Source organism: Bidens hawaiensis, unplaced genomic scaffold (assembly GCF_021521415.1).
Source record: "Bidens hawaiensis isolate Kalapana, Puna unplaced genomic scaffold, B.hawaiensis_p1.1 tig00032847_1, whole genome shotgun sequence".
Taxonomy (NCBI): Eukaryota; Viridiplantae; Streptophyta; class Magnoliopsida; order Asterales; family Asteraceae; genus Bidens; species Bidens hawaiensis.
In genome coordinates this window covers 138,736-164,455 of record NW_027495625.1, presented here as the reverse complement: position 1 = coordinate 164,455, position 25,720 = coordinate 138,736, and the positions used below count along the sequence as shown (strand labels likewise).

Below are 25,720 nucleotides of genomic sequence, written 5' to 3'. Positions count from 1 at the left end.
CCCTACAACTTATCCTACCATGCTTGGGTATAAAGCCCGGTTTTGAAAAGGTTTGTAAGACAAGACAAGCGTACCAGACTAGGTTGTAGGGGTTTACACCTAGGGTGTACCATCGGTTAACCCTCCACTCCTACAACCTACTCTGCTACGCTTGTTTATATTTGTAAATCCAAGGTATAAAGATAGGTCAACTAATAATGTAGTGATAAGCCCTACACAAGACTGCAAGAATTATGTATAATGATCCCATGTATTGTTCCCATGCATACAGGTGTAATGATATCAAGGATATATGTATAAAGATACCAAAGAATCATATGTAACCATGTCTTGATGATAATGATGATAATGCATAATGATCACACGAGACTTGACATCAACCCACACAAGACCACACGATGCTACTTGATTTCCATGATGGTAACCCAAATCGATCACTTTGGATACCATAAGAGAATTCTAAAGCGTCCACTTTAGTATCTCTTGGATTCCTAATCGATCACTTAGGAAATCCTTCGGATTCTTAATCGAACACTTTAAGAACCCCATAGGTCACGTGTATTCTAAATCGAACACTTTAGAATCCCACATCTAGTGACGGCCTGTCTACCATTCGACCACTTGGAGACCAAACATATGCACTAGTGTGACCTATACTGCCTATGTTCACACGACCACTAGACTGTCCAATGAATGATGTGTTTTCATGATAATGTATAACGGGCATATGACTTTGTTTTCCAAAGTCCAATGTTCCCTAAGCGATCAATGATTCCCATGTTTACTCCTGAATAATTGATTAGACATACACAACTTCCGAGAAAGTTAAGGTATGAGTAACCTGCCATGATTACTTGTTTTCCCCAATATTCATTGTTTGCAAAAGATTTGCCAAGAATGTCTATGATAAAGAATGTTTAAATAAATGAGTTTTGTCAAAACGTGTACAGTTACCATGTTTCCATCCCAATGATTTGAAAAGCTTAAAAGAAAAGAGGGGGCTATGAACTCACCTTGTTGGCTAAGAATGGTTGCTAGGGTGGTCGAGTGCTGCCAAACGTCGATCCTCTAAGTCTAGACAAGGACATAATAGGTTAACAACACGCTTTAAGTCTAAGAGTATAAGCCTACGCGACCTCGAGCAAAAACCAAGTTTTAAAGTTGAAAACAAGCTGATTCTGGCACATTCGGTCGAATAAGGGCAGGTTCGATCGAATCTGCTACTTGTTCGGTCGAATATGGTACTGGTTCGGTCAAAGGGGCTGGGAAGAACACGTTCAGTAGATTGAGGACTCGTTCGGTCGAGTAGGATGTACATTCGGTTGAATACAATCGTATTCGATCGAATGTATATTCTGATTTGGTTAGTCTGTTCGTTTGCCCACTGGTTCGACCGAATGGTCTCTTGTTCGACCGAATAGGAGATGGTTCGACCGAATGGTCAGGTTCGATTGGTCTATTCGACCGAATAGACCTATTCGACTCCTTCAAGCCGGATGACGGAGAAACCTACGGGATTTTGACGATTTTCATGATTTTTCGCCCAAAATCAATGTTTTATACATGGAAATGCTCGGAATCCATAGGGCTATTGATTCCTAACGTTTATAACAACAAAAGTATGCTTTTTGACACCAAAAATGACGATTTTTGACCAAGAACACACTTGAAACAAAAGTTGGGGTTTTTGCTCGATTCGGGGCCGGATTTGATGATAAAAACGTATGATTTTCAAGAAGATCTTACCAAAAACAACAATAAACAGATTGGTGAACTCGGATTTTGGATTGAATAATTTTCTCTCACTACTCTCTCTCTAGAATTGGGGTGCTTGGGTGTGGGTGTGGAAGAGATGAAAGAAAATGGTGGAGTTTGTTCTTGCACTACGCTTATATACTTGGTTCTATCGGGTTCGGGTTTCGGTTACCTACGGGTCAAGGCTAGCTGAGTTCATAAGTTTTAACGAGCTAGAACTTTCCAGTAAAAAAAATTTTATAAAAATCATTTTTCAAGTAATCGCTTGGAATCTTTTTAAATAAAAACCTTTTATTTTTCGAAAACACAAAATTAATATTTTTCAAACGTAAAAGTTCTTTTTATGAAATGACATTTTTTAGCTGAAATAAACAGATTTTCCAATTATATGGATTCCGAACTTATCGTCCAGAACCCAAAGTGTATAGTTTCCGATGATTTCTTGATTTTAGTTTACCAGTCAAATTCCAGGGCGTTACATGTCCCTCTCTGATCCATGATATGAGTTCATGGATACATGTTAAGGACTTTTAGGAAACGCCACTTTAGTGTCTTAGCTTTAGCTCAGGTGCTAAGGGCATTCTCATTCAACCCCTATTTTTTGTAAGGGTGTTTTATAATTTAGAGAGTGATTTAGAGTATTGTGAGCGAAGAATTTTTATATTTTAGAAAACGTAATGATTTTTCTGTATATTTGAAAAACTACAGCTCATCCCATATAATTTTTTAATATATTTTGAAAATGGTTGTGAGTGAAAGAAAGAGAAATGGTAATATTAAAGGTATAAAAAAATATTATATAATTGAAAAGAAGAGAGAAAATGTAATATGTTTTAGTGTAATTTTGTAGTAGTAATAGAAAATAGGATGACAATGCTCTACGAATCCTACATTTTAGGTGTACTTTGCATGCATTTGTTCTTTTTGTGTTTGTAACATATATTGACATTATTTGGAACATATAATGTCATATGTGTTTGTATTCTACTATATCACTATATGTCATGTTATTGGTACATGTATGTATGTGTAATGACATATTGTTTGAAATTAATATGATTTCTGGCTTCATCAAACAACAAGATCATGAGGCAACATGTCCGAGGGAGACTGCATTGCCAAATACTTAACTTTTCATAGTCATACTTAACGTATGAAATGTATCAATCAAGTTATGTATTATTATTTAGCTGCACTGTGCCCAGATGTTCATGTAACATGATACATTCAAGTTTATACTAAAATTTCATGAAAGATCTTCAGTTCAAGCTAATTACATCATTCTTAACATCCACCCACAAGTTTATTTTCACCACCAACATTTCTAATAAAAACAAAAGTTTTCAAATAACTTTATTCAAGCTCATTAACAAGCTAATCAACAACTTCAAAACATCAATTGGAAAAAAAAACTCTTGTAAAGCATTTTATTTCTCATTATTAATAACTTTAAACTCATCTTCTCCTGCAAGAACCTCAAACAGAACCCCAACCACCACCACCGGGAGTAAGAATCTCAAGAACCTCACCTGCCTCCACCTCAATGCTATTCTTCCCGCCAAGAAACACACGCCGTTTGTCCTTCGTTACCAAATAATTAGCCCCACGGGCCCCATCTTTCCCACCATTTAGCCCCCGAGGCGCATGAACCCGCCTCTCAGTTAACACACTCACCACCACCGGCCGCCTAAACTCTATCTCCCTAACCACCCCATCACCGCCCCTATGCACCCCGTCACCGCCACTCCCCTCTCTCAACCCAAACCTATGCAACACGACCGGATACCTCTGCTCGAAAATCTCAGGATCCGTCATACGAGTATTGGTCATGTGACACTGGACCCCACTCGTCCCGTCCCACGTGGGTCCCGCCCCACTCCCTCCCGCAATCGTTTCATAATAACCGAACGTATCGTCACCAAAAGTGAGATTATTCATACAACCCTGTGAACACGCACACGCTTTAAATGCCATTAACACGACATCCGTGATTCTTTGTGAGGTTAAAACATTACCGCCAACAACCGCCGCCTTATCACTAGGTGACAGAAAAGACCCAAGTGGTATAAAGATTTTCACTGGAGCTAAACAGCCTTGATTTAATGGAATATCAACATTTACTAAACATCTAAGACAGTAAATAACAGCAGCTTTTGTTACAGCTTCTGGTGAATTCCAATTCCCATAAACTTCAGGGGTAGTTCCGGAAAAGTCAAAAAAAGCTTCCCCTTTTTTGGTATCAATGGTGAGCTTTAACCGAATTGATGATCCATCATCCATATAATCTTCTTCTTCAACAGTGATCATATCATCAGAATCAATCGATTGAGATGAAACTTTATCACGAATCGATTTTAGCATCTCTCGAACCGCTTCCTCTGCGTTTTTCTGAACGTGAACCATATATGACTGAACCGTTTTCAACCCGTAGTGCGCGATTAACTCTTTAATAAGAACTATTCCTCTTTGGTTTGCAGCTATTTGAGCATGAAGATCTGAAAGATTATCTTGCAGCCTGCGTGTTCCCGGGATCTTGACACCCGACTCATCCGAGCCCGGGAAACGTAAAAGATTCTTGATTCCTTCTTCTTGAAAGATTCCCTTTTCAACTAACTTGAATGCTTTTATTGCAGCTCCTTCTTCATATATGTTTTTTGAAAACGGTGGCATACTTCCGGGTGTAATTCCGCCTATTTCCACGTGATGGCCTCGACTTGCAACGAAGAAAACGAGCTTCCCAGTTTCAAAAACGGGTGTGACCACGGTTATATCTGGTAAATGACTACCTCCCGAACACGGGTGGTTAGTTACCAACACATCTCCTTCGTTTAGATTCTCACCCCAATATTTAAGCTGCCATTGAACCGTGCTCGACATGGCTCCTAGGTGAACCGGGACATGCGGTGCGTTAGCCACTAAACCCCCATCCGGGTCAAAAAGGGCACAAGAAAAATCAAGCCTTTCTTTAATATTTGTTGAAATAGAAGTTCTCTGTAATGTTCTTCCCATCTGCTCGGCTATACCCATGAATCTATGATTGAATATAGATAATTGCACAACATCTGCAACTTTTTCGGATACTTCCACATTGACCAAATTTGATTCGATTTCAATCTTTATGTTACCAAATTTGGTGATAATAGCTTTACAATTAGGTTCAACTATCACTGTGCTATTACCGTTCATGATAATTGCTGGCCCGGGGATTACATGACCATATCCCAAATCTTCAAGTTTGAAAAGTGGTGTGTTGTGATATCCATTCCCAAAATAGACCTTGCAACTCCCTTGAACTTTAGGTGTACCCGAACAACTTTCTGTGGGTTTTGGTTTAAATATATTTGTCACACCAATGCCGCGAACTCTTACATCACATATTAGAATATTTCTGTTTTCGAGTTTAAATCCGTATTCTTGTTGAAATAACTTAACAAATTCAACATCATAATCATTTCCAGACCCTTTAACCATTATAGCAGTATCAGTCCCTTCGTACCTCAAATTCAAATATAATTCCGTTGTAATACTTCTTTCTTCAAATCCTTGATTAATAAGTTTTTGCTTTACTGATTTCATTAACAGTGTTTCTCTACGTGAAGCTTCTACAACAGATTCGGGACTGTAAGTAGCAGAAAACGGTTCCTGTGCTTCTTCAATAACATCTGCTAATCCCATCCCATATGCACTTAGAATCCCACAAAATCTGTGTACTAAAACTTCGTTCATACCGAGTGAACGCGCGATCGCACACGCGTGTTGTGGGCCAGCGCCACCAAAGCAGGCAAGTGCATGATTCTTGGTTTCATGACCTTTCATTTCAGTTAATTGACGAATGGGCCTACACATTGTCTCGTTTGCTACATTTACAAACCCTTGCGCAATCTCCTCAACCGACATATCTTTCGATAACGGGTCTTGACTCTTTCTATAAGAATTGACTTGCTTTGCAAGTTTCTCGAATTCTTCTCGGGTTTTATTAATATCCAAAGGCTGATCTTCGTTAGGCCCGAAGATCGAAGGAAAGTAATCGGGAATCACGTAACCTAATACAAGATTAGCATCTGTGACCGCCAGCTCACCTCCTTTGCGATAACAGACTGGACCCGGGTGTGCACTGACTGATTCGGGCCCGACCCGAAATGATCCAAATTGAAACTTCAGCTTTGACCCACCACCAGCGGCTACAGTGTTGATGTCAAGCTGGGGTGCTTGGATTATGGCACCAGCTATTTGAGTTTCAAGAACTTGCTCATAGAAACCTGCATATCTGCTAACATCAGTAGAGGTCCCACCCATGTCAAACCCAATTAGCGGTTTCTCAGTCTCAAGCCCGAAAAGTGTCTGGGAGTAACCCACCACACCACCTGCGGGGCCCGACAACACCGCTTTGTGACCTGAGAATCTACTCTCAGGAGCTAGACCACCATCCGATTGCATAAAAAGAACATTCACCTGTCCTAAATTATCATCAAATTTAGAAATAAAACCCGACAAATATTCTTTAATGACCGGGGTTAAATATGCATCCACGCTAGCGGTCAAACCTCTGGGCACGGCTCGAACCATGGGGGTCAAAGAAGAGGATAACGAAACGTGTTTAAACCCCATTTTCACAGCCAAATCGTTAACAAAAAGTTCATGATCTGGATATGTATAAGAATGCATTAACACAACTGCTAGACACTTAATTCCTTTCTTTAACAGACCATCAAGTAATGGCCTCAATGTTTCTTCATTAATGGGCTTCACGACCCGAACCCGCTCACCTGAGACACCAGTAACCACCAGATTCAGGTCACCAGATCCGGGAACCGTTTTGTCAGACTCGGGAACAAGCTCGACTCTTTCATCGACTTCTATAACCTCTTGATAAAGATTAGAAGGTTTTGCAACAGTGAGATCAAAGATATTTGGGCGGGCCTGGTTACCGATCTGAAGTAAATCCTTAAACCCTCGGGTGACACACAATGCGATTCTTTCACCTTTCCTTTCTAAAAGTGCATTTGTTGCGACGGTTGTTCCCATTCGAATCCAGTCGATGTTGTCGGTAGGGAGTTTTGAGGTTCTGGGGATTTTCTTCCCGGTATATTCTTCTAGAATCCTTCTGATTCCTTCGACCGGAGCATCCTGGTAGTTTGATGGATCGACGGACAACAGCTTCATTACTCTGCCTTCAGACTGACCGGGGATTTCAGCATATACATCAGTGAAGGTGCCGCCTCTGTCTATACAGAACTTAAGAAGTTTACCTTCATTCACACTGCCCATTGTTCCTAGATCACACATAATCATGAATGTCTTAATAATCAAAGAATCATAGATAATAAATACTAATTGCATAGTATACTCAAACCTGAAGAATCAAATCATGAAACTAAAGAAAGAGAGAGTTGATGGCAGGTGAAGGGGTATGCACCCGCCTTAACATCGAGCGGGACGGGTTAACCCACAAGATATAGACAAGAGGCTTGAAATCAGGATGTCATGAAGACACAAAGCCAAAACCTAAGCGCAAGCGCATGAAACATCTGCGCGTGGCGCATATCACATACGCGCAAGCGCATGAAACATCTGTGAGAATAAAGAGAAGACCTTGCGCATCCCCGGGATAGGCGCATAAAGGCCGCGCGTAAGCGACACACAACAAATGAGACAATAGTCTAATCCAAATCAGGATAAGGACAACCATAATTGTACTCATCAGGCAACCTTCCAGAAGGTATCTTTTAAGGAATAAAGAATGTGCTGATGTTGACAGCTGCCAATGAAGGGTGGACAACTCAGCAAAGCCCATGTGCCACCACGTGATGGCACATGGGTCAGGTAAAATACCTTGGTCAGAGAATAATCAATGAAAAAGTACCAGGTATCCTAAGTACACGTGGCGCGAAGCAATAGGAGGAGGCCAAAAAGGCCCTAATTGGGTCTGAGCTCAATCATTGGAAACCCTAATACTATAAATACCACACCACCTCAACAGTGCAAAGGCAGACAAGAAAATATACTCTAAGTCCTTTACTCATTTTCACATCTTGATTATGCTCTCCTACAATATCTGATTCTCACACCGGAGGGTTACCCCAAAGAGGACCCCTCTGTCCCTTTCTGAGGGGTAAGCTCACGGTACTGTACGTTTTGTAGGTGGAAGAACTCGTATCATGGAAAACCATCGGTGATATAGCACACTCGTACCCGAGGAACGTTGATCGTATACAAGTAAGTCGATACACGCTTCTTCATTGGCGCCATCACCTGTTACAACGGCAACAAAACCACTATTTCATCAATTTTCTCTCTGAAAATCTTCACCATGGTTTCCGGTGTTCGAAACAACGATCAAGTTCTGGAGGATAATGAGCTTGAGGATCTTAATGAGGGACATCAGGTTCTGAGGGCGCCGCGTGACACTGCGCGCACCACCAGTAACCATCCCTTCAACACAACACCTCATAGTCAAACTGAAACTCCCCTAGACGATCTCACGTTCCAAAATCTGACTGGTACAAAACAAAAAGGACCAATGGGCCCGGAAGTTGAAACCAATGACCCTAAAGAATGGCTCATAAACGAACAACGGCGTTTAATGGACAAATACAATGAGTTGGTAAAACACAAAAAGTTAGCCGATTTAACACAAAGGCTCGCATTTGATAAACAAACCATTCAGGGAACAACAAAAAAGACGTGCGCGCTGGAAGACGGTCATTCTGTTCACACCGAACAAGCTGATATTAGTGATGAGGAAGAGGTGCACAGCATGAAGAAGACGCGAGATACTCGGGCAGGAGGTTCACAGCTTCGCGCACACATGCACATAGCACCTGGAGCCAAAGCTGATATGGATTTATACACACCATACAACCCACAAGCGAAAGGGCAAGTGGACGTAACCACACCATATAGGCCAGCCATCTTAGTAAAACATTCAAAATTCGCTGAGCGCATTGCGAAGGCTCCCATTCAACACAAAACCAAGATGCCAAGTGGTTTAGGCAAGTACGATGGTACAACAGATCCAGATGATTTCTTACAAGGTTTTTATAACACTGGAAACTTAGAAAGCTGGACGATGCCAACATGGTGTCACATGTTTGCTCGCTGCCTCACGGGTGCAGCGCGTGTCTGGTTCGAAAGCTTGCCGACAGGACAAATCGATGGGTTCGAAGAGCTATTGGAAAAGTTCCAGGCTCACTTTGTACAGCAGCGCAGACACACGGGCGACCCCGATGACATCATGCACTGCGTACGCAGGAATGATGAAACCATTGAAGACTACATAACTCGTTTCAATCAGGAATCTCTTGCAATTGGAGGCATCACTGAACAACTCTTGCGCGTGGCCTTTATACAAGGTGCGCGCAGTGATCAACTCCGCAGAGCTCTCGTGAGCAGAGAAGGCATGCCAACCACTTGGGCTAAGCTTATGGAAGCATCGCGAGTCTTCGCGCGAAATGAAAAACAAATTGCCCAAGACAGAGCAAGAGATAAAGGGCATCAAACAGAAGCACCACGCAACAAGGAAAGGAGGGGCAAACAAAACTCCGTATGGTCCAGTTTGCAACAAACCAATTATTCTCCTGCAGAAAAGCAAGCGCAACAAAGTTCACCACAACCCCAAAAAGACATTCTTAATTGCGGAGAAGGTGACAAGAAGGAAGGCGGCAGAGAGCCTAACAGACATCTACCAAGAATATGGACTCTCCTCACCAAAACACCTTCGCAAGTGTTAAGCACAGAGAATGTCCAGTTTAAAAATCCCAGGCCATTACTCCATAAGGGACCACCGAACAGTGGCAAATATTGTGAGTTTCACAAATCCACAGGGCACAACACTGATGCATGCCATCATTTGAAGGATGCTATCGAAAAAGATGTGAAATCAGGCAAGTTGGCTCACCTGGTAAAAAATCCAAGACCAGAGAACGAACAACCAGACGGAGCCTCAGCCAGTAAAAAATTCAAAAGAATCTGTGTAGCCGAAGGAAGAAGGCAAGGGCAAAGATCGAGGAAGAGAAGCGCGCAAATCCAAGGGGATTGGCGCGAGCAACAAGTAATCTTTCCAAGAATCAGAGGAGGCCCGTCTATCAGCAGCCCTCTAGTCATCACTGCACACATCGCTCATTATGAGGTGTCAAGAGTCCTGGTGGACACCGGTAGTGAGTCAGACATCATGTATGAGCAATGTTTCAGGAAGTTGGATCCAGCAGACCAAGCAAGGCTTGAAGTTGTGAGTGCCCCAATCTCGGGTGTCTCAAACGAAATTATTCACCCCCTAGGTCAGATACAATTCGAACTAACTATGGGGGATGAGAAGCACAAGCGAGCTGAAATTGTCAACTTCCTGGTCTTGCCCATCACTTCATGCCATAGTATGATCTTGGGCAGAGGAACGATTGCCCAATTCAACGCCATACCGTCACCAGCGCATGGCGCGTTGGGGTTCCCAAAACCAACAGGAGTAACATTTGTGTACCGAGATCACTTATGCGCAGTAATAAGTATACCTCGAGAGGGGAGAATGAAGCTTCCAGTGGCAAACAACGCGCCAGAGGAATCGATTCTCAACCCAAAATTCCCAGAACAAACAATCACAATCGGAGCTACGATATCAGATGACACAAGAGTGAGAATGAAAAGATTGCTCACAACGTATATGTCAGTCTTCGCGTGGCAACATTCTGATATGACTGGGGTTCCGCGAGACCTGGCGCAGCACTCTCTCAACACATTCAAGTCCGTGGAGCCAATTGCTCAAAAGAAAAGAGTCATGGGAGACGAGAAGACAAAGGCCATGAATGAGCAAGTAGAAGATCTACTGCGCGCGAATATCATTCGCCCAATACGATATCAAACATGGGTAGCCAATCCTGTGATGGTAAAGAAGAGCAATGGGTCATGGAGAATGTGCATTGATTTCAAGGACCTCAACAAGGCGTGTCCAAAAGATTGTTACCCCCTCCCAAACATTGACATGAAGGTGGACTCTGTGGTGCCGTTTAAGCTCAAATGTTTCCTAGATGCCTATAAGGGCTATCACCAAATTCAAATGGCACCACAGGATGAAGACAAGACTGCTTTCAGAACTGACAAGGGTGTTTTCTGTTACACAAAAATGCCCTTCGGTTTGAAGAATGCACGAGCCACTTACCAAAGACTCATGGATGCAATTTTCAACGAGCAGATTGGAAAAAACTTAGAAGTCTACGTGGATGATTTGGTGATTAAAAGCAGGGAGGAAAAACAAATGCTCAAAGACATCGAAGAAACCCTTCGGCGCCTAAAGGAAGTAAACATGAAGCTCAACCCGAGCAAATGCACATTCGGCGTGGAAGAAGGGAAATTTCTCGGCGTAATGGTCACCAAGGATGGTTTCAAGGTGAACCCAGAGAAGGTGGAGGCTATCCTCGGCATGCCCTCACCATCCACCATGAAGGAAGTTCAAAAGTTAAATGGTAGATTGGTATCAATTAACAGGTTCCTAGCAAACCATGCAAGCAAATCTACCCCATTCATTAACACATTGAGAAATTGCTTAAAGAAAAGCCAATTCAAGTGGACGCCTGAGGCCGAGCAAGCTTTCAGTGAGATAAAAGAATGTCTGATAAATCTGCCTGCGCTCACAGCTCCACTACCTGGTGAAACTTTAACGTTATACCTGTCAGCAAGAGAGCACGCCATTGGCGCAGTATTATTGGTGGATCGCAAGGGAATCCAAACACCAATTTATTATGTAAGTCGGGTGCTGACAGATCCTGAGACGCGCTACACCATCATAGAAAAATTAGTTTTATCACTAACGCATGCGTCGCGCAAGCTTCACAGATATTTCAATGGTCATCCTATTGAAGTCCTGACTGATTACAACATCCAGCAAGTCTTGCGACGTCCCGCGCTCTCAGGAAGGCTGACAAAATGGGCGCTGGAATTAGGGGAGCACACGATCACCTATAAGCCTCGTCCAGCAATCAAGGGACAAGTCTTAGCTGATTTCATCGCAGAAATCCCTGAAGGAAAAGTCAAAGAGGCTCAGCGCGAAGTAGACCCTCCGCAAGCCAATAATGAAGAAAACGTTTGGAGATTATTCACTGATGGAACTTCAAACAACGAAGGGTCCGGCGCAGGCCTCAAACTGGTGGATCCAGAAAATCATGAGTATACTTACGCAATCAGGTTGGATTTCAAGAGCACCAACAATGAAGCTGAGTATGAAGCCCTGCTGGCTGGTTTGCGCATCGCGCACAAGTTCGGAGTTAAAAAGCTAGAGGCTCATGTAGATTCATACCTGGTAGCAGCACAAGTCAATGGCCTTTATGATGCCAAGGAGAACACCATGCCTCTGTATCTAGAGCAGGCGAAGAAACTCACCGAACAATTTGACTTTTTCAGAATCATACACATTCCGCGCAGTGAAAATAAGTCTGCCGACGCGCTAAGCAAGATGGCATCAACCAGCTTCGATCATTTTGGCAAAGATGTCAGGGTGGAAGTAATGAGCAACCCGTTAGTGGGAGCGAAGTCTGTTCTTGTAATTCATACAACACCTTCATCATGGATAACTCCAATAATGGAATTCTTGAAGGAGGGAAAGGTACCAGACGATCGCGCACAGGCGAGGAAGATAAGACACAAGTCGCAGAACTACGAAATGCTCGATGGTACGTTATGTCGACGCTCTTATCTTGGACCACTCATGAAATGCCTAGACGCTGAGGAAGCAAGCTATGTGATCAGAGAGATACACGAAGGAATCTGTAGAATACATGCTGGCCCGCGCATGGTGGTCGCCAAGGCAATGAACGCAGGTTACTATTGGCCAGGCATGTACTTGGACGCGTTAAAAGAGATCCAAAAATGCAAAGCGTGTCAGAGCTATGCGCCAAATACCATGCGGCCAAAGAACAACTTGATCCCGGTGACCTCTGCATGGCCTTTCCACAAGTGGGAAATCGATATTGTGGGTCCCTTACCACAAGCGCCAGGGTGAGTAAAGTTTTTGGTAGTGGCAGTAGACTATTTCACAAAATGGGTTGAAGCCAAGCCACTGGCAAAAATCACAGCCGAGGCAATGATGCAATTTATTTGGAGCCACATCGTATGCCGTTTTGGCCTGCCCATGGAAATCGTGAGCGACAATGGCAAACAATTCACTGACAGGAAGATATCCAGTTGGTTCAAGGAATTGGCACATCAATCAGGTCTTCACTTCAGTATACCACCCTCAAGGGAATGGCCAAGTGGAACGCGCGAACCAAAGCTTGCTGAATGGGCTGAAGAAAAGGTTGGAGGGAGAGTCCCATGCATGGGTCGAGGAGTTACCTAATGTCCTGTGGGCGCACAGGACATTAAGCAAAACCAGCAATGGCGAGTCCCCGTTCAGCCTAACCTATGGAACAGAGGCTATGATTCCAGCAGAGATTGGATGCCCATCCTATAGAGTGCTCATGATGAGTAAGACGGATAACGAGCAAGAAAGGAGGTTGGATCTCAATTTACTTGAGGGACGTAGAGAGGCGGCTATCATCAGTGAAGCCAAATACAAGAAAAAGCTAGAAAAATATTACAATCAGCGCGTGAAAGAATGCCACTTCAAGAAGAATGATTTTGTCCTTCGGAACAATGAAGCTAGTCGCGCAATACCCCCGGGAAAGATGTCTCCCAACTGGGAGGGACATTATCAAGTCTCGGAAGAATTGGGAAAAGGCGCATACGCTTTAAAAGATTTAAATGGAAAGAAGATCCCGCGCACATGAAAAGCAGCACAACTTAGAAAATGTTTCATGTAAAAGTTGTCAAGTTTGTAATCCAGGCTTTTTAAGCCATTACGAATAATGATACGCTCTACTTTTTCTTAATATGTGTTCTATTACCTTTTGCATACATGTTTCACACTTCCCTTTATTAATTTTGAGCAATATGACAACATTGTATTGACATCAAATTAAAAATAAAACAAAGTAAAGCATACATGCGCGAGCTTCAAGCTCAGACGCGTTAACGAGTTTTAACTCTAAAACGTCAGGGCCTTAGCCCAATAATATGAGCCTTAGCTCAAATTACTCATAGCATCCATCCTACATATTGCGCAGCTGGACCATAAAAATACCTAAGCACAACTAAGGCAAAGCACATGCCAAAGCATAGTTGTTAAGGTCTCAGGTCGGAGCCGCGCATGGGATTGTAATGGATATAGGCAGAGTAACACATACTGACACGTAAAGGCTAAAAAACGCATTCATAATTCCCTATAATAAATGCACGATAACGTCGCGCAAAAGAGGAATAATGAAATGCCAAGGCACGTGTCAGCATATTCAGAATATCGCAAAATAACTTGAAATATGACAACTGTTAAGGATTAAGTAAAAATAATTTCCTTACAACCTTGTTCAAGTTTCAATGTGTAAACATACCTTATATTCAACAAGCACACACATGCAATATAAAGAGATGAATTGGGAATGCGCAAGATGCGAGTAAGGGAAAAACAAAATGTCATTCCGAAACATAGAAGTTTACAAATTTACAAATGATGAGGTAAAAACTACAAACACAAAAAAAAAAAAAACAAGAAGGGCTTTTCAAGTCTATATGTCAATATCAGCCTCTTCATCTTCCTCATCATTATTTCCTCCCTCAGCATCTGGCGCAACCCGCTCCTCGTCATCTCCAAACTTATCATAATCAAGCTGTTCGTCTTGAATATAGTCGTCTTCTGTCATGATAGCGTCAGGAGTAGGTCCTTTGGCCACGCCAGAGCCGCTGGCAGAGGTAGCGTTGCCCGCGCCATCATCATTGCCACCAGCCCCTTCACATTCATCAAGTAATTTCTTTAAAGCGCCAAGATCGGGCTGGTCAGCAAGCGCGGCTATCTGCAAGTCACAAGGAATAGTATAAGTACCAAAGATTATGAAAATAACTCAAGTAAACTCATTAAGGTTAAAATACCTGCTCAAGGATGGGAATTGGAGTATTCAAGTACTTCTCCCCCACCTCAGCCATGTCAGCGCAGACAGCGTCGAGTTGATAAGGGTAGTCGGATGGATTCTTCTTTAGCATGCCATATTCATAACCATCCTTAAACCCCTCAGCCCGACCCACCAAGCGCGACGCCGCATTACAGTCCATCACAAGGGTCTGAAACTCGTCTGAGTATTTCATGGCATAAGCGCAACGAGTCACACCCTGTGAAATCAGCCATTGACGGTCCTGCGCGAGGGAAGAAACAGACGTCTCAAGAGCAGGGATTTGAGAGTTTAATAACTTAACAGTTTCCTTGACTTGTTCTAGCTCTTCTTTGTCAGACGCTGCTGCCGCCAAGGCTTCATTCTTTTCCGCTCGCGCAGCATCGAGCTCTTTCTTCAGGCGGGCAACCTCAGTCTCCAATAAAGATTTTTCAGTATTAACCTGCGCAATAGTTTGGTCACGCGCCTCCACTGCCAACTCCAGGTCACGCGCTTGACGCGCGTACTTGGCCGCATCTGCCTCTGCCACTTGCAGTTTCTCCCGCGCAGCTTGCAGCTCAAGCCCCCGCTTCACAAAAGCAGCGTTGGAACTTGCCCGGTTCTCGCTAAGTTCTGCTTGGAGTTTCTCAGCTTTCTCTCGGGCATCAGAAAGATTCCAAGCAGAAATCTTAGCCTCTTGCTTGGCCTCCGCAAGGGCATCACGTACCTTTATATAATCATTGCGAAGCTCTTGGAAGGCAGCAAAAAACGCAGACCCAGCAAAAAGGTGGTCATTAAGCAAATCCACGCGAGCGCGGTCCTCTTGAAACCTCCTTTCAGCTGGAGGAACAGAGTGAGCCCAAAAGTCTTCACATACGCCCAAGGATTGGAATGAGCTCTCTTCAGTGATACTCCAGCTCGGGCAGTATATGTGATCGGCTCCCTACAAACACAAAGCAACGCAAAGAAACGTTTTAGTTATCTAAACACTAACTTGGAAGTCTGCACAGCGGAGAAAAATAAACTTATACCTGAGGAGAACAGGCAGAAAGATTAGCGCCAGCTGATGAGCTCCTGCCTGCCCCATGAGAAAAAGGCTCCGCCACAAAATCTCGTGGCGCTATATGGCTTACGCGGCCACCATCAGAATTTTCAAAATTAACCTCCTCATCATCCTCTATAACAGGTCTCTTCTCCTGCGACTTGGAAGAATCAAAAATAGTCTCACGAGGAGGGCTGCGCGCAGGAGGAGGTGAGGGAGGTCTTGACGCTGTTAGAGCAGCGCGAAAAATAGTCTCCTGCTCCTTAGTGATCCCAATGAGGGGAGATTCAGTACTTGTTGGAGCAGGAGCAGAACTAACGGCGCCAGCGCTAGCAGTGCCACCAGCAGCTTGTGTGCCAGCTATAATTCCTATGAAAAAACCAACAAGGAGAAATGATTCATGACTTGAACTAAAGGAAAAAATCAGACAATCAAAGCGCAATAAATACCTTGGTGCACCGCAGTCCGCGAATTAAGCATCGCCATGAAGTCCATTTTCCCCCTTTTTGAGGGCAAAACAGAGGACTTCAAAACAACCTTCGGCATAGCCTTGGCACCTTGCGGCGCCTGAGGTTGAGCCACCAACGTTGCCGGCTCTACAAACATTTGAGTGAACAAAGCTTCATTAATAACTCTATCGGAATCACGCTCATAAAACCACAAAATATAAACAAAAGTATACCTGTTGGAGAAGACGAAACAGCAGGCGCAGCACCGCTTCCCTTGTCCGCCACGCGCAGAAATGAGGTGGCAGCACCATACCTCGTGTGGATTGGAGGATTGCCCACACATTGAGGCAAAGAAGACGAGGAAAACTTGGAAGTAAAACCCTTGGTTTTCTCAAGCCCCTTCACTTGAGTAGGAGGAAGATTCTGGGCAACAGAGGCATCATCTTTTTTCTGTTTTTTACTGGCCCCTGCGCCAGTCTTGCCTTTATCCTTGCGCTTGAGTTTTCGCGCTTCAGCTTCTTCCTCCTCCCTTTCCTCTTCCACAGGCTCCAACTCATAATTAGCGAGCGCATCTACAATACGCGCAACAGAAATGTTAAAACCAAATTTGGTATTTTAAGGGCCTAAACACAAATACAAGGGCTTACCAGGCGCATAGCTGTCAAAGCAAAATTCTAAGTCGACAGGGATGAACATATCATCGAAGCGATCAGGGAAAGCAACTTCCCCAGCGTTCAGGGCGACAGAGCCACCTTCTGTATGCTCGTCATAGGCGGCGTGGATGTATTCCTTGCTTTCTGCATAAAACAAGACAAGTGATATCAGCAAAACGAATTATACTCGCGCAAAATTAATGCAATGCACAAACAACCCACCTGAGCCATCAACATGGATGACAGGCTCAGTCTCGCTGTCAGTCCACCTCTTGCTCATACCAACCCCCCACCAACGCTTCCTCGCAAATATTCTTGGCGGGGGATGGTTCAGCAGTTAATTTTTTAGCCCACTCGCCTGATGGATTCTTAAGAACGTCATCATCCGCGGGCGTAGAAGTAATCGCGCGCACGGTCATACGAATGGGAATAACACCAGCCTTGATATAAAAGAATTTTTCAGCCCAGTCATGAAGGCTTTTGAAGGCAACAGTGCAGTACTTAACCTTCTGACTGCGCGGTGTGAATGAGAGCCAAGAATCTTGGATTTTCGGCTTATAAAAATATTGAAAGCGCCGAGGGGTGGGCTCCTCGCGCTGAGCTTTGCACATGAACTCAAAATGAGTCATGCGCACTAATCCACAGGGATGGACTTGAGATATATGAATCCCGTAAAATTGGAGGAGCGCACCTATAAACCTCGTCATCGGAAGACGAAGATTACAGTGGGTGAAAAAGTGAGAATATAAAGAGATATAGCCGGCGGGAAGATCCGCCGCCGTTTGCCCGGTCGCCGGGAGCAGACAACCATACTCAGGGAGAAAACCCTGAGAGGCGACGAGATTATCAAAATCAGGTTGTTTCAACTTGCAGGGAATCTCATCCCATCTCTTCACCGCCTTGTTCTTCCCTCCCTCCTCCGACGAGGCCTCTGCAACCCGAGTACCCTTGCCGGTTTTCTTCAAAGTAGACATAACCATTGATTTTACACGGCCTTTACTAGGGGAAATTGTGGTGTCTGGGTTATCAGACATACAATTGCGAATCGAACAATATGGTTACTTTAAGCACGGAATTCAGGGACGAAGACGAAAGCTCTTAATCGGAATGTTAATGATAGGCAAAAGCTCTGAAAATGACAGTGGAGATGAAGAAAAAACCGTTCAAAAGGTTTGGTTTTATAGGCCCAGGGGAGAGAAAGAGAAACAAGTAATAATCAGATCTACGCTCACGCGCCCCCACTCCCAGGCGTAGGCCAACATAAGCGCGACACGTGTTCCTGACACTGCATGAGGAGACGTGAAAGGCCACTGTAGCACCTCGAGCACACGAAAGGTCTGACACATAACGTCTCTATCTCTGATGCATGTCAACACCAACCAACCACGTGCATTGACGATTCGTTTTAACCAAAGGGATGGAATTTTGCGCAACGCGCATACAAGAAAAGAAAAAGAAAAAAACAAGCCCTATTGAAAAAGCAAACTATTAAGTCTAATATCTATCTTACATCGTTCGCGCGAGACAAGACACACATTAGACTGGAGGGGCTTGAAGGGGTATGCACCCGCTTTAACATCTAGCGGGGCGGGTCAACCCACAAGATATAGACAAGAGGCTTGAAATCAGGATGTCATGAAGACACAAAGCCAAAACCTATGCGCAAGCGCATGAAACATCTGCGCGTGGCGCATATCACATACGTGCAAGCGCATGAAACATCTGTGAGAATAAAGAGAAGACCTTGCGCATCCCCGGGATAGGCGCATAAAGGCCGCGCGTAAGCGACACACAACAAATGAGACAATAGTCTAATCCAAATCAGGATAAGGACAACCATGATTGTACTCATCAGGCAACCTTCCAGAAGGTATCTTTTAAGGAATAAAGAATGTGCTGATGTTGACAGCTGCCAATGAAGGGTGGACAACTCAGCAAAGCCCATGTGCCACCACGTGATGGCACATGGGTCAGGTAAAATACCTTGGTCAGAGAATAATCAATGAAAAAGCACCAGGTGTCCTAAGTACACGTGGCGCGAAGCAATAGGAGGAGGCCAAAAAGGCCCTAATTGGGTCTGAGCCCAATCATTGGAAACCCTAATACTATAAATACCACACCACCTCAACAGTGCAAAGGCAGGCAAGAAAATATACTCTAAGTCCTTTACTCATTTTCACATCTTGATTATGCTCTCCTACAATATCTGATTCTCACACCGGAGGGTTACCCCAAAGAGGACCCCTCTGTCCCTTTCTGAGGGATAAGCTCACGGTACTGTACGTTTTGTAGGTGGAAGAACTCGTATCATGGAAAACCATCGGTGATATAGCACACTCGTACCCGAGGAACGTTGATCGTGTACAAGTAAGTCGATACACGCTTCTTCAGCAGGCATAAAAAAGAGAAATCGTAATCAATCAAATTCAAAGTGTAGATTAAATCACTACCTGGTTATTGAGAAAGACGATCGATGATGGTAGTTTAGTTTGGGGTGATTGTTGTAAAATAAAATAAAATAAAACCTAGAAACTATTGATTGAATGAATAAGAAGCCGTGGATACTTTGTTTTTGTTTTTGTTTTTGTTTATCCACACGCAACCCATTTTGTCAATAACCAGATGAGTAGTCACTAGTAAGTGAACCACCATTATTATTATTATATTCCATCATATCCCTGGTTTTCTTACCCTCCAAACTTCACTTCGACATTCACATCCCATCCCTTAAATTTATATTTATGTGAGGAGAGTATGTAAATTATAGAGTGAGGTTTTGAGTGGTTATGAGTGTAAATTATAGGGTGGAGAGAAAAATGTAGTGATTTTTTATAAATTTGGGGAACATTGTTTGCCCCTATTTATTTTTTAATATTTGTTGGATTGGTTGTGAGTAGAGGAGAGAGAAAACTGTAATGATAAAGGTATAAAAAATATTGTTTAATTGAACAAGAGAAAGAAATGTAGTGTTTTTTAGTGTAATTATAGAGATAAAGATGGGGAATGGGATGCGAATGCTCTTAGGTGGTGATCCCCCACATCTGTCATCAAAGAAGTTGGTCCAACATGTTCGTCTAATATTTGGATCGGGCCACATGGTTATTTTGTTGGGATACATCGATTTTTCAAATGTTTGGTCAAGACGCATAGGTTTTTCAAACATTTGGTTGGGACAGATTTTTTAACTTTTGGTTGGACACATAGATTTTCCAAAATTTTTTATCAGGGGACACACAGAATTGTCAAATGTTTGGCCGGGTTGCCCTTGTTTTTGATGACATGTGTTATATTCTTGTTGAAGGAAAAAAGAAAACTCACCGTGATAACTAAACGACACATCACTAACTATGTGTTAGTAGGGACAAAGCTAGAATTGATTCTTTATTAGACAAAACAAGAATCTCTCTCCCAAACAAGCACATTTAGGTGTTGTTTGTTTTTTCAGAGATAAAATGTATGCAGTCTATGAACCACTAATACATCTGTAAAAAAAGAGATAGACCAAACATCTGCAGTCTATAATAAAAAGACTATTTGTTTTTTAACGCCTGTAGACTGCTAAAATAAACCGGTGGTGGTGTATGAACTATGGTAGTGGGTGGTGGAGGAAGATGATAGTGTTAGTGGAGGGTGGTGGTAGACGGTGGTGGTGGTCAACGGTGGGTGGTGGTGGTGATGACGGTGTGGTCGACGATGGTGGGTTGTGGTAGTGGTAGACGGTGGTGCTGGACGGTGATAGTGTTAGTGGACGGTGGTGGTGGCGATGGTGGACAATGGTGGTGGACGGTGGTAGTGGCAGACATGGATGGTGGTGATGGACGGTTGTGGTGGTGGTGGTGGTGGCAGATGGTGGGTGGTGGATGGTGGTGATGGTGGACGGTTGTGGTAGGTGGTAGGTGGTGGTGGCGGACGGTGGGTGGCGATGGACAATGGGAGTTTGTAGGTGGTGGTGTTTAACCCTTTGTAGAACTTAGAAGATTTTAGAAGTGGATGGATAATGTCTGCATCCAGTAAGAGTTCACGCAGAAATTTTTTAATGAAACGTTTTCGAAAAACAAACAGTCTACAAAATGACAATGTCTGCGATTGGTCTGCGCGGCGCAGACAAAAGAGCATCTGCAGACATTTTTTAGAAAAATACAACACCTTAGATATTTTTCCTTTCAAATTTAAAGACAATTATTTTATTTTATTTTTCTAGCAATGAATAAAGAATAACAATAAACTCAAAATGTATTCAAAATACATTCAAAAATATAAAAAGTTAAGCATTCAAAATATATTCAAAAAAATAAAAAGTTAAGCATAAAATCTATTAACATACCTACATTTTAGTACACATGTAGTTCATTCATCACGTAATACTTCTCGATAGACAACATTTGAGGTGTATACCCCGTCTCGTCTAAAATCTTTGACAGGGTGTACTAATACCTTTGTATTTTCCCGTGATATCCCTCTTGACAATGCCACGTAAAGTTGGCCATGTGAAAATACAGAATCCGAAAGATAAACACCGACTTGCGGAATGGTTTGACCTTGAGTTTTGTTGATGGTCATGGAAAAACTAAGTCAAATGGGAAATTGTTTTCTTTTTAGCTTGAATGGGAACATGTCGTCTTCAGAAAGACAAAGAGGGATTCTTGGCAAAAACACTCTTTTTCCTATGTGTTGACCAACAACTATTTCTGCATCAATAACATTATGCTGGAAACCTTTGCATATCAATCTTGTGCCATTACATAGACCATCTGATGGGTCGATATTCCGCAACAATATTATGGGACATCCAATTTTTAGTCGAAGTTTATGAGGCGGTAAACCACTCACAGTTAGTGAGTTTAAGAACTCGATCGGATACAAGTTGTGGTGATCGTCTTCTACTTCATCAAAGCTGTAGTAAACTTTTTCTTCACCTTGAAAAATGTCAATCATTTGATCATTAATCTCGTCAACACTCTCATTTCTTGTTGATAATATTGCTCTTGAGATTATATAATCCGGAGAATAGACATTACTCTGTATTAACGGGAAGATGGCATTGATCAGTTCTTTTATAGAGTTTTCTCGGATGGTGCATGGAATAGTCATGTCATCAGGTATGCGAATAAAGCTTTCTTCGATCGATTCTTCGGTTCCATCTCCAACTCTTAAAAGAAAATTAGAAAACCACGTATCATTTAGTGCTCTCATATTTACGGTCAACCGCATCTTTTTAGTCACAGACCAAAGAGGCGAAATTCGTAGGCTGGAGTCTACAATTTGTGCTCGAGTGCCACATTTAATAACCGGCAACACCTGTCTGAAATCACCTCCCATAACCATTATCTTTCCACCAAATGGGAGTCTAACGCCTATAATCTCTTGCAATGTTCGATCGACCGCCTCAATTGCTTGGCGTTTTGCCATCAATGCTTCATCCCAAATGATTATTTTTGATAACTTAATTAGTTCAGCAGCCCCACTTTGTTGTGTGATGTTGCACATTGAATTGTTATCAAGATTAATAGGAATCTTGAATCTAGAGTGAGCCGTTCTCCCTCCTGGCATATTATAGCTGCAGCACCTGATGAAGCTGTTGCGAGAGCAATAAGACCACGAGAACGAACTTCAGCAAGCAAAGCTTTGTACACAAATGTCTTTCCCGTTCCACCTGGACCATCTATAAAGAACACACCTGGTAAATCATTATCTACGTGCCTCATGATCTCATCAAACACAACTTTTTGGCCATGATTAAGATCATTTTTGTCACGTAAGTGGTCAGCTTCCACAACTATCCCGTACTCCTCTTGTAGCTCGCGATAACCTACATGTTCTAAGTTAACATCTTCTGTTATGTTTGGAAGATCGAGCTCATTAATATCTTTACCCATAGATTGTAGAAAGGTCCTAATTTCAATAAGAACCATATTTTGAACCCGTTCGACACTTTGACAATGTAACCGATAATCTTCAGATAGTGAATCAAAGTGGTCATTCCATAACTTTCGAACATCTCCAGGCGTGCAAAAAATCATTATAGTCGCAAATAACCTTCTAAGAGCCTTGGGAAACTGATATACAGAGGCTTCTGTGAGGCATTGCGATAAACTTTCATCATTCTCTGTTAAGCCTATCTCAAGTGCCGTTTTTCGAAATGTCGTGTACCTTACACCATTAATTGTGCAAAGATCTTCAAAAGAAGTAGGCCCTTAAACATTTGACAATAGTAGGCGTAAAGAGTACCTTTCTCCTTCAGCTGGATTAGCGGATACAATGCGTCCTCTTTGTGCTTTATGTAAACGACGATTCCAACAATGTGTGCTACCATTCCACGTGAAGAGTTTCGGAAAATCTTTATACAAATACTGCCTTGCTGTTTCATCCAATCTATTTGTCTCAAAAAATGCGGTCAACATGGTTCTCTTATCTCTCTCCCTATCAACAATTTCAGACATTACATCGTCATCTCTAAATCTAACCATCTGATTATTAGGGAGATGAAGTTGTAAGGCCAAAACAACGGGATAGATTTGTGAAAGAGTGAAAGAAAATATACGCCACATAGCCTCTGGGGGCGATACATAACGTGCATCTTGAAATCTCTTTATCTCATTAATAACAACCTCTTGGTCATCCGGATCAATTTGAATAACCTGTTTGTCATGTCCTTTGTAAACATACTTAAACAAATATTTCACCGATTTTATACTTGAGCAAACCTCGACATTCATGTGGCAATTGAACATCATCAAAAGCCTTTGGTTATACGGGACAACCCATCTATTATCAAGCATTTTTCCTCGTACGTTCACATTTACTCCATTATTTCTCCTTCGATATAATGGATACGCATCGTTTCCTTGGGTTGTCTTTTCATTAAATTGCCTAGGATAACGAAAGCGGTATATTTGAGGATCACCCTGCATACAAGGGCTGTTTGTTCGTAAATGCCCGCAAGGACCATGAATCATGTGCTTGACAACAAGCTCGTGCAATTTGGGAAGCCTTTGTTTGTCAAGAATTTCCGCACACACGACCTTATCATAATGGTCTGGATTATTGATTTTGTGTTGCGAGTTCATGATAATAAGAAAATGTGCATGCGGAAAACCACGCTTTTGAAACTCGATGACATAAACATACGCCTTCACCTTTCCAAGGAGATGTTTCTTAAATAATTATTCCTTAAGATTTTCTAATTTGGAACGAAAAACTCTTGAAACAAGGTCTGGACGATCTTGTGCAGTTTGACCAACTTTTAAATGATCACATATCTCAGGCCACTGAGGGTTACACGTCATTGTTAGGAATAAATCAGGCTTTCCGTCATCTTGAACTATGGTCATCGCATCTAGAAACCGTCGCCGCATGTCGCGAGGCCCTCCAATGAAAGATGCAGGCAACACAATCCGTTTTCCGACTCTGCTTGGACGAGCCTCGCCAGCATTGACGCAATCCACAATTCCTTGGTACAAATCTGCTCTTATCTTAGTCTGGTTTCGTTCACAAAATTGTAAACGTAACGTCTCAAGCTTTATATAAACATCGACAACAAATTGTTGTAACAATCTACCACCGAACAAAAGCACGTTCTCCATAGAACGAATTCGAAATTTGTAACAATAGTACTCTCGCATAGCCACAATTGTTCTACCACTTCGTGTGTTAGCTTCTGAACAATGATTACGATAAAAAAATGATCAATTAAAATAATACATGTTGGGGTATTATTTATAATCTTCACTTAAAAAAAGATATTTAAATTGTTTGTACCTTCAGTTTCTTCATCGATGTTGTTGTGGTTGTTATGAACTTCATTTATTGATACTTCTTGACGTGGTATGTTAGGATGCCAACCCGACTCACCATTAGGGAAAAAAAGAGGATATGACAATGGATCGTAACAACCAAAGTACGGCTGAATAGTCTGAGTACGCTCAGACCTACCGTACACAACAATACTTCTTTTGTACGAAGTGATATTGTCATTACCTTCAACCCAAATACCAGCAACCTCCGATGTTGTTGGTCGGTTGTACACCCTTTGGTCAAGCTCAACTGAAGCATTTAAACTGACACTATAGTTGTCTAGAGGTCCTAGTTCTGAAAGACTTCGAAATGTTTTGACGTATGGGTTTGCAGAAAGAACACGTGTCAACATTGTAGTGATACTTTTATCAAGGTTTGGCCATTGGAGTCTATGATTTAACTCAGTATCAGGATCATAAAAATACAATTGAAGGTACCTAGGTGTTCCATCCCGTGAAACTAATTGGTCGATTTTGTGATAAATTCCTTTATGTGCACGGAACGTGTATACACCATCTCTCATATTGTTCAGTGAATCATCCAGTGTCACACCCATTGAGGCGAAAGAAAAATTGGTGTTATAAGCACTTATGTTTTGCCTAAACATGTTTCCAATTTCATCTTGCGACGTAAGAAGCAGATACAATTCATCAGGAATTTCTGAATTTGCTAACATTGTTTTCCCACTCATACAACAGAAGGTAGCAAATTCAAATTTGAATCGTTTTGCTCCACAATGAGTACATGGACTCTGTTCCTTTAAGACACGATGGTCTCTAGGTATACCATCATAAACAAAATTATACGTATCCTCTTCTGTGTTCCTATCTTGAGTGAATGGTTGAATTTGAGTACCTAAAATTCATTGCATTAAGTAACAACTTAAAAGATGTCAAGCCTAATAAAGAAAGGTTCGTTAAATAAATAGAAACCTTGTGATATTCCAGGTATGACTTCATTAAGTACTGATGGGAGTGTGGTTGTCGACGTACTACCAACGGTTGGAGTTTGTGTAAGTTGAAGACCATTTGAAATAATGTCAGAAAATTGAGGTAGTGGTGTACACGGTTGAATTTGAATACCTAA

At 42.4% G+C, this 25,720-nt stretch overlaps 2 protein-coding genes and 1 pseudogene across 2 annotated transcripts; all 3 read right to left on the bottom strand.

Annotated features, from left to right (window-relative positions):
• Positions 1 to 3,188: 3,188 nt before the first annotated feature.
• Positions 3,189 to 7,074, bottom strand: LOC143584209 (5-oxoprolinase 1 pseudogene; annotated as a pseudogene).
• Positions 7,075 to 21,412: 14,338 nt separating this feature from the next.
• On the bottom strand, positions 21,413 to 22,249 carry LOC143584206 (ATP-dependent DNA helicase PIF1-like). The gene has a single exon (XM_077066304.1). The coding sequence runs from the start codon at positions 22,247 to 22,249 to the stop codon at positions 21,413 to 21,415; it is 837 nt and encodes a 278-aa protein (XP_076922419.1).
• A 38-nt stretch (positions 22,250 to 22,287) lies between these two features.
• LOC143584204 (uncharacterized) lies at positions 22,288 to 23,907 on the bottom strand. Its single transcript, XM_077066303.1, has 2 exons — positions 23,069 to 23,907; positions 22,288 to 22,990 (listed from the first exon to the last, which is right to left on the bottom strand). Exons 1-2 carry the CDS (start codon positions 23,905 to 23,907, stop codon positions 22,288 to 22,290), a joined length of 1,542 nt encoding a protein of 513 aa, XP_076922418.1.
• Between the last annotated feature and the right edge of the window lie 1,813 nt (positions 23,908 to 25,720).

Coding starts and splice junctions, on each gene's coding strand:
- LOC143584204 (XM_077066303.1), bottom strand. CDS start 23,907: ATGAACTCGCAACACAAAATCAATAATCCAGACCATTATGATAAGGTC. Junction 22,991..23,068: donor AATCCAGCTGAAGGAGAAAG/GTACTCTTTACG, acceptor TAATGGTGTAAG/GTACACGACATTTCGAAAAA.
- LOC143584206 (XM_077066304.1), bottom strand. CDS start 22,249: ATGGCAAAACGCCAAGCAATTGAGGCGGTCGATCGAACATTGCAAGAG.